Source organism: Oncorhynchus kisutch, unplaced genomic scaffold, assembly GCF_002021735.2.
Source record: "Oncorhynchus kisutch isolate 150728-3 unplaced genomic scaffold, Okis_V2 Okis06b-Okis10b_hom, whole genome shotgun sequence".
Lineage (NCBI taxonomy): Eukaryota > Metazoa > Chordata > Actinopteri > Salmoniformes > Salmonidae > Oncorhynchus > Oncorhynchus kisutch.
The window spans coordinates 16418751-16427545 of record NW_022261983.1 but is presented as its reverse complement, the minus strand read 5'-3'; the positions used below and the strand labels follow the sequence as shown (position 1 = coordinate 16427545).

At 40.9% G+C, this 8795-nt stretch overlaps 1 protein-coding gene across 1 annotated transcript in view; it reads right to left on the bottom strand.

Annotated features, from left to right (window-relative positions):
* Positions 1-5356, bottom strand: part of LOC116359846 (NLR family CARD domain-containing protein 3-like) — a 9718-nt gene extending 4362 nt beyond the window's left edge. Inside the window, exons 1-4 of the mRNA XM_031813717.1 lie at positions 5313-5356; positions 3404-4647; positions 2850-3373; positions 1050-1223 (exon numbers count right to left, since the gene is read on the bottom strand). Of these exons, the coding sequence (XP_031669577.1) occupies positions 1050-1223; positions 2850-3373; positions 3404-4647; positions 5313-5349 (1979 nt within the window). The 5' untranslated portion in view covers positions 5350-5356. The remainder of the gene's footprint in view (positions 1-1049; positions 1224-2849; positions 3374-3403; positions 4648-5312) is intronic.
* Between the last annotated feature and the right edge of the window lie 3439 nt (positions 5357-8795).

Genomic DNA, 8795 nt, shown 5'->3' with positions numbered 1-8795 from the left:
AAGAGTCAAATCATATTAAAATTAAAATTTAGACAGTGAGGTATCAGATTTAGATTGTATTGAGTATACAGTCCACACCATATCTATTTAGACAGTGAGGTATCAGATTTAGATTGTATTGAGTATACAGTCCACACCATATCTATTTAGACAGTGAGGTATCAGATTTAGATTGTATTGAGTATACAGTCCACACCATATCTATTTAGACAGTGAGGTATCAGATTTAGATTGTATTGAGTATACAGTCCACAATATATATTATACTGACCTCAGAGTCTCCAGTTTACAAATTTAAAACCGTAAGCTTCACTGTCCAAACACATATGGTGTGGACTATGTGTGTCTGGTAAACACATGTGGATCTGGTGAACAGTTTTCACTTGTTGACCAACTACAGGAATACTGACCTCAGAGTCTCCAGTCTGCAGTGGGGATTCCCCAGTCCAGCAGAGAGCAGCTTCACTCCTGAATCCTTCAGGTCATTGTTACTCAGATCCAGCTCTCTCAGGTGTGAGGGGTTTGACCTCAGAGCTGAGACCAGAGAAGCACAGCCTTCCTCTGTGACTAGACAGCCTGACAACCTGCAAAGAGTCAAATCATATTAAAATCACACTGATATTCTTTGGTGGTGAAAATAGTGGCAGTATATTTTTTCAACATATTCAGATATATCAGTATCCTGAAATCTGCCATATCTATTCATAAAATAGTGTATCATTATTATAAATTATCAAAGTATCAGATTTAGATTGTATTGAGTATACAGTCCACACCATATCTATTTAGACAGTGAGGAATCAGATTTAGATTGTATTGAGTATACAGTCCACACCATATCTATTTAGACAGTGAGGTATCAGATTTAGATTGTATTGAGTATACAGTCCACAATATATATTATACTGACCTCAGAGTCTCCAGTTTACAAATTTAAAACTGTAAGCTTCACTGTCCAAACACATATGGTGTGGACTATGTGTGTCTGGTAAACACATGTGGATCTGGTGAACAGTTATCACTTGTTGACCAACTACAGGAATACTGACCTCAGAGTCTCCAGTTTACAGTGGGGATTCCCCAGTCCAGCAGAGAGCAGCTTCACTCCTGAATCCTTCAGGTCATTGTTACTCAGGTCCAGCTCTCTCAGGTGTGAGGGGTTTGAACTGAGAACTGAGGCCAACACTTCACAGGATGTGTTTGTGAGTTTACAGCCAGTGAGTCTGCAAACACAGAGAAATACAATGACAGACAGGTTATATTAAAATATTTCGCTTAGCTTTCCCTGCTTACACTGTTAGCATTTTGGATTTCAGATCAAATGTTTCATATGAGGTGACAGTTTATAATGTCACCTTTTATTTGAGGATATTTTAATACATATCTGTTTCACCGTTTAGAAAAATTAAAAGCATTTTATGTATCTAGTCCCCCTTTTGAAGAAGTCATAACTATTCTGACACTTAAAGTGTATTACATTAGACAAAAGTTTATCTGGTCCCATATTCCTCGAACACAATGACAACATCAAGCCTGACTGAGAAAGATCGTGAATGAATCATAATGAGTGAGAAAGTTACAGAGGATACAACAAAACATGCTAACCTCTCACCATTACCAATAACAGAGACTACAACAAAACATGCTAACCTCTCACCATTACCAATAAGAGACTACAACAAAACATGCTAACCTCTCACCATTACCAATAACAGAGGCTACAACAAAACATGCTAACCTCTCACCATTACCAATAACAGAGGCTACAACAAAACATGCTAACCACTCACCATTACCAATAACAGAGGCTACAACAAAACATGCTAACCTCTCACCATTACCAATAACAGAGGCTACAACAAAACATACTAACCTCTCACCATTACCAATAACAGAGGCTACAACAAAACATGCTAACCTCTCACCATTACCAATAACAGACTACAACAACACATGCTAACCTCTCACCATTACCAATAACAGAGGCTACAACAAAACATGCTAACCACTCACCATTACCAATAACAGAGGCTACAACAAAACATACTAACCTCTCACCATTACCAATAACAGAGGCTACAACAAAACATGCTAACCTCTCACCATTACCAATAACAGAGGCTACAACAAAACATACTAACCTCTCACCATTACCAATAACAGAGGCTACAACAAAACATACTAACCTCTCACCATCAACCTCAAATAAAAGGTGACATTCTGTACTGTCTCCTAATATGAAACATTGTATCTCAAATCCTAAATGCTGGAGCACCACATTTAAAACTGTAAGCTTCACTGTCCAAACACATATGGTGTGGACTATGTGTGTCTGGTAAACACATGTGGATCTGATGAACAGTTATCACTTGTTGACCAACTACAGGAATACTGACCTCAGAGTCTCCAGTTTACAGTGGGGATTCCCCAGTCCAGCAGAGAGCAGCTCCACTCCTGAATCCTTCAGGTCATTGTTACTCAGATCCAGCTCTCTCAGGTGTGAGGGGTTTGACTCCAGAGCTGAGACCAGAGAAGCACAGCCTTCCTCTGTGACTCCACAGCCTGACAGCCTGACAAAGAGATCATCATGACTTCACAAACACACTGTTAATTTAACACCAGTAGTGTAGAAGGACAATGCATTTGGTTTATTCTCTCAAACAACATATAGATTCATCTTCCGTTTCCTAGAATTGTATGGTCATATTGTTATACTAATGTGAAAATCAATGAATTTATTCAATATGTTTTTCAATATAATATTATATACATTTTATAATACATATTTTTCTCTAAACTGAATATTTCTTCCTGATGATTAGTTCTTATATGTCATTTTATTTACTCACAGAGCAGCTCTGGAGGCTTTGACCACTGGCAGCAGCCTCAGAAGACCTTCCTCTGATCTGGAGTATTTCTTCAGGTCAAACACATCCAGCTCCTTTTCTGAAGTCAGCAACACAAAGACCAGAGCTGACCACTGTGCAGGTGACAGGTTGGGTTTTGAGAGACTTCCTGAGCTCAGGAAGCTTTGGATCTCCTCCACTAGAGAATGGTCATTCAGTTCATTCAGACAGTGGAACAGATTGATGCTCCTCTCTGGAGAGGGATTCTCCCTGATCTTCTCCTTGATGTACTTGACTGTTTCTTCATGGGTCTGTGAGCTGCTTCCTGTCTTTGTCAGTAGACCTCGTAAGTGCTTCTGATTGGACTCCAGTGAGAGGCCCAGAAGGAAGCGGAGGAAAAGGTCCAGGTTTCCCGTCTCACTTTGTAAGGCTTTATCCACAGCACTCTTGTAGAAAGTAACTTCAGGCTCGTCTCTGAACAGCGAAGAAAAGATACTGGACTTTGTTTGCAGTTCATCCATTAGATTCTGATTGTTGTTGATGAATGAGAGGAACACATATACAGCAGCCAGAAACTCCTGAATGCTCAGATGAACAAAGCAGTACACCTTGTCCTGGTACAGCCCACATTCCTCTTTAAAGAGCTGTGTGCACAATCCTGAGTACACTGAGGCTTCATTGACATCAATGCCAGCCTCTTTCAGGTCTTCTTCATAGAAAATCAGATTGCCCTTCACAAGCTGTTGAAAAGCCAGTTTTCCCAGAGACAGAATGCTCTCTTTATTCCAGTGTGGACATGTCTCTTCTTTCCCAAGATACTTTTCATTCTTCTGTTTGGTATGAAACACCACAAGGTGTGTGTACATCTCAGTCAGAGTCTTCGGCATCTCTTCTCTCTTATGTTTCAGCATGTGTTCAAGGACTGTTGCAGAAATCCAACAGAAGACTGGAATGTGGCACATGATGTGGAGGCTCCTTGATGTCTTTATGTGTGAGATGATTCTGCTGGCCAGGTCCTCATCACTGAATCTCTTCCTGAAGTACTCCTCCTTCTGTGGGTCATTGAACCCTCGTACCTCTGTCACCTGGTCAACACACCCAGAAGGGATCTTATTGGCTGCTGCAGGTCGGGTAGTTATCCAGAGGAGAGCAGAGGGAAGCAGATTTCCCTTGATGAGATTTGTCAGCAGAACATCCACTGAGGTTGACTCTGTGACGTCCCAACAGATCTTGTTCTTCTGGAAGTCAAGGGGCAGTCGGCACTCATCCAGACCATCAAAGATGAACAAAATGTTGTACTTGTCGTAGATGGAGATTCTTGATTGTTTGGTTTCCATTGAGAAGTGATTAAGAAGTTCAATCAAAGTGTGTTTGTCCTCTTTCATCAAATTCAGCTCCCGAAAAGGGAATGAAAATACAAATTGGACATCCTGATTTGCTTTTCCTTCAGCCCAGTCCAGAATGAACTTCTGCACAGAGACTGTTTTCCCAATGCCAGCGACTCCCTTTGTCAGCACAGTTCTGATACGTTTGTCTTGTCCAGTTAAGGGTTTGAAGATGTCATTACATTTGATTGCAGTCTCTGGTCTTGCTTGTTTCCTGGTTGTTGTCTCAATCTGTCTCAGCTCATGTTCATTATTGACCTCTCCTGTTCCACCCTCTGTGATGTAGAGCTCTGTGTAGATCTTATTGAGAAGTGTTGGGTTTCCTTGTTTAGCGATCCCCTCAAATACACATTGAAACTTCTTCTTTAGATTAGATTTGAGTTCACGTTGGCAAATCACAGCGAGCTCATCTGAATCTAGAAATAACACAGAGGATATTAATATTACGTCTGTTTTAATGTCTACAGTATTGTAGGACTGTTATAAAGTTGTACATTATAATAATTGATTATCTTAACTGACTGTATAAATGTGTAAATATTTTCCTAATGCATTACAGACTGGTGTGACTGATTATATTATTATTGGTATTTTTTATTTTTTTTAATTACTCCTTTTTCTCCCCAATTCCAATTGTATAGTAGCTACTATCTTGTCTCATCGCTACAACTCCCGTACGGGCTCGGGAGAGACGAATGTTGAAAGTCATGCGTCCGCCGATATACAACCCAACCCAAGCTTCTTAACACAGCGCACATCCAACCCGGAAGCCAGCCGCACCAATGTGCCAGAGGATACACTGTGCACCTGGCAACCTTGGTTAGCGCGCACTGTGCCCGGCCCGCCACAGGAGTCACTGGTGCGCGATGAGACAACGACCTCCCGGTCGCGGCCGGTTACGACAGAGCCTGGGCGCGAACACAGAGTCTCTGATGGCACAGCTGGCGCTGCAGTACAGCACCCTTAACCACTGCGCCACCCGGGAGGCCTCATTGATGGTATTATTAATGTTGTCTCTCTCTCTAAATGAATCAACACAATGTTATAAAACACCATTCAACATGACGCAGACAGATCTTACATTTCTCCAGTGTGTCAGCAAGCTCCTTCTGGTTCATTTTCCTCAGGATGTGCAGTGTGATCTTCAGAGCCCCCTGTCTGGCACTGCTCTCCTGCTTCTCATCTTCAGCATCCACCACTTCCTTATCCTGCTTCTGACTCTCAAAGCCTTCTGGGAGTTCTGGACTAAGAATCCTCTTGAACATCTTCAGCTCGTTCTTCACAAATGTCATCATTTTCTCTTCAAGCAACTGAAATAAATAAAGTAAATAAGTTAAGCAAGAGAATAAATGCTTTCTCATCAACACATTAATGAATGATTGACAGATCAACTTTACTTGAGGTAAACAAAAACAAATGTACATAACAGGACCACATACACTGAATATGGAGGCCAGGTCTGTTTGATGACTCTGGGAAGACTGACCACTGAGAATCTCTGACTCTGGTCTCCCCTGTTGGTTTCTGTGGACAAAACATGAGATTACATCTCCTCATCCAGGGAGTTCACACACACACACACACACACACACACACACACACACACACACACACACACACACACACACACACGCACACACACACACACACACACACACACACACACACACACACACACACACACACACACACACACACAGGGAGGGAACATTGTGTTTGTTTAATATTGTTTTAGGACTATGAAAATGGATAAAAGGATGAGCCTATGGATTATGAGTTCTTCTTACCTTTGTTCAGTAGAAAAGTCTCCCTTTCTAAACTCTATAGGTAGACGCATAGACCGGTCACTCTTCATGGACACACAGCTGGGAACAGGGGAGGCTGGTCTCTCCTGCTTGATTGGACTTCAACACAACAGAGACAAACATTACATCTCTCATCTACTCTGAGCTCAGATGGGGAAACATAAGAAGAGTTTCACAAATAGAACTGACTTCCAGACGTTAGTTAATGGCGCGAGCAGTGTGTCATTTTTTAATAACGAAATTAATTTAGCGTCGCGAACGTTAAAGAAATTATGTTTATAAGTTATGTCTTTTTCAGAGACAAATAATAATGTTTTTTCTAAATTATTTCTATCTGCCTCACTCTCATCCAGTAGTACTGCTAGGTTTTACACAGTAATAATATATATCTGCCCCACTCTCAGAGAAATCAGTAGTACTGCTAGGTTTTACACAGTAATAATATATATCTGTCTCACTCTCAGAGAAATCAGTAGTACTGCCAGGTTTTACACAGTAATAATATATATCTGCCTCACTCTCAGAGAAATCAGTAGTACTGCTAGGTTTTACACAGTAATAATATATATCTGCTAGGTTTTACACAGTAATAATATATATCTGCTACACAGTCAAATGTAACAAATAAATACATGTTTAATAAGGAATGTTTAACGTTTAATGTTTAACATAACTATATAAATGATACACTTTTAACATCAATATTTAAATATTTTAATATAATAATTCAATACAGTAATATGAGATCTGTATGTAAAACACTTATATTTGACATTTTATTCATTTAGTATATGTAGCCATAGGGGATAATAGAAGCTGATCCGTGGTCAGTATTGTGAAATAATTCTAATGTAAAGAACATATTTGAATGGAGAAAGCTGATCTGAGAGCAGAGCTCCCTTTCTTTCCATCCTATCAGTATTGATACAGGCTCCACCAGATGTGATACCTTGTAGTGCTGCTGATCCAGTTTCTACTGGTCTGCCTGAGGATATGAACTCTGACCTGTTCACCAGACGTGATACCTTGTAGTGCTGCTGATCCAGTTTCTACTGGTCTACCTGAGGATATGAACTCTGACCTGTTCACCAGACGTGATACCTTGTAGTGCTGCTGATCCAGTTTCTACTGGTCTACCTGAGGATATGAACTCTGACCTGTTCACCAGACGTGATACCTTGTTGTGCTGCTGATCCAGTTTCTACTGGTCTACCTGAGGATATGAACTCTGACCTGTTCACCAGACGTGTTACCTTGTTGTGCTGCTGGTCCAGTTTCTGCTGGTCTGCCTCCGGCTATGGAACCCTGACGTGTTCACAGGACGTGCTACGTTGTCCTTGTGCCTTGTAAATAAAAATAAGGAAATAGCAACACAAAATAACAAGAATGAGACTATAAGGAGTACCAGTACTGTGTCAATGTGCAGGGTACCAGGTAGTTGAGGTAATAATGAGACTATAAGGAGTACCAGTACTGTGTCAATGTGCAGGGTACCAGGTAGTTGAGGTAATAATGAGACTATAAGGAGTACCAGTACTGTGTCAATGTGCAGGGTACCAGGTAGTTGAGGTAATAATGAGACTATAAGGAGTACCAGTACTGTGTCAATGTGCAGGGTACCAGGTAGTTGAGGTAATAATGAGACTATAAGGAGTACCAGTACTGAGTCAATGTGCAGGGTACCAGGTAGTTGAGGTAATAATGAGACTATAAGGAGTACCAGTACTGTGTCAATGTGCAGGGTACCAGGTAGTTGAGGTAATAATGAGACTATAAGGAGTACCAGTACTGAGTCAATGTGCAGGGTACCAGGTAGTTGAGGTAATAATGAGACTATAAGGAGTACCAGTACTGAAAATGGGAGAGGAGAAATGACTAGAGACCGTGTTGTTTAACTCACTGACCAGGACCCATGAGTTCTTCTTACCTTTGTTCAGTAGAAAAGTCTCCCTCTCTAAAATCTATAGGTTTATTCATAGACAGTGATTATTTACCCGGGGTTCAATACCTGATATTGAGGCGCCATGAAAATAATATTCACACGCACACACACACACACACACACACACACACACACACACACACACACACACACACACACACACACACACACACACACACAGGGAGGGAATGTTGTGTTTGTTTAATATTGTTTTAGGACTATGAAGATGGACAAAAGGATGAGCTTATGGATTATGAAAACAACAACAATAAATGGGAAAATGGGAGAGGAGAAATGACTAGAGACAGTGTTGTTTAACTCACTGACCATGACCCATGAGTTCTTCTTACCTTTGTTCAGTAGAAAAGTCTCCATCTCTAAAGTATAGAGGTTGATTCATAGACTGGTCACTCTTCATGGACACACAGCTGGGAACAGGGGAGGCTGGTCTCTCCTGCTTGATTGGTCTTCAACACAACAGAGACAAACATTACATCTCTCATCTACTCTGAGCTCAGATGGGGAAACATAAGAAGAGTTTCACAAATAGAACTGACTTCCAGACGTTAGTTAACGCGCGCGAGCAGTGTGTCATTTTTAATAACGAAATTAATTTAGCGTCGCGAGCGTTGTAGTCAGTCTGTCAGCCCCGCTAAAAGGCTGGTGTCGTTACTCTGCCTTCTCCGGGGGATGTTGAGGTACATTTACTAACCAGGAGGGTTGAATGATGTAATTTATTGGAGGGCTGGAAGACGCACTCTCGAGGTTGTTTACTCACAATATCAGATATTAACATGATTTTTTATAATGAATGTAT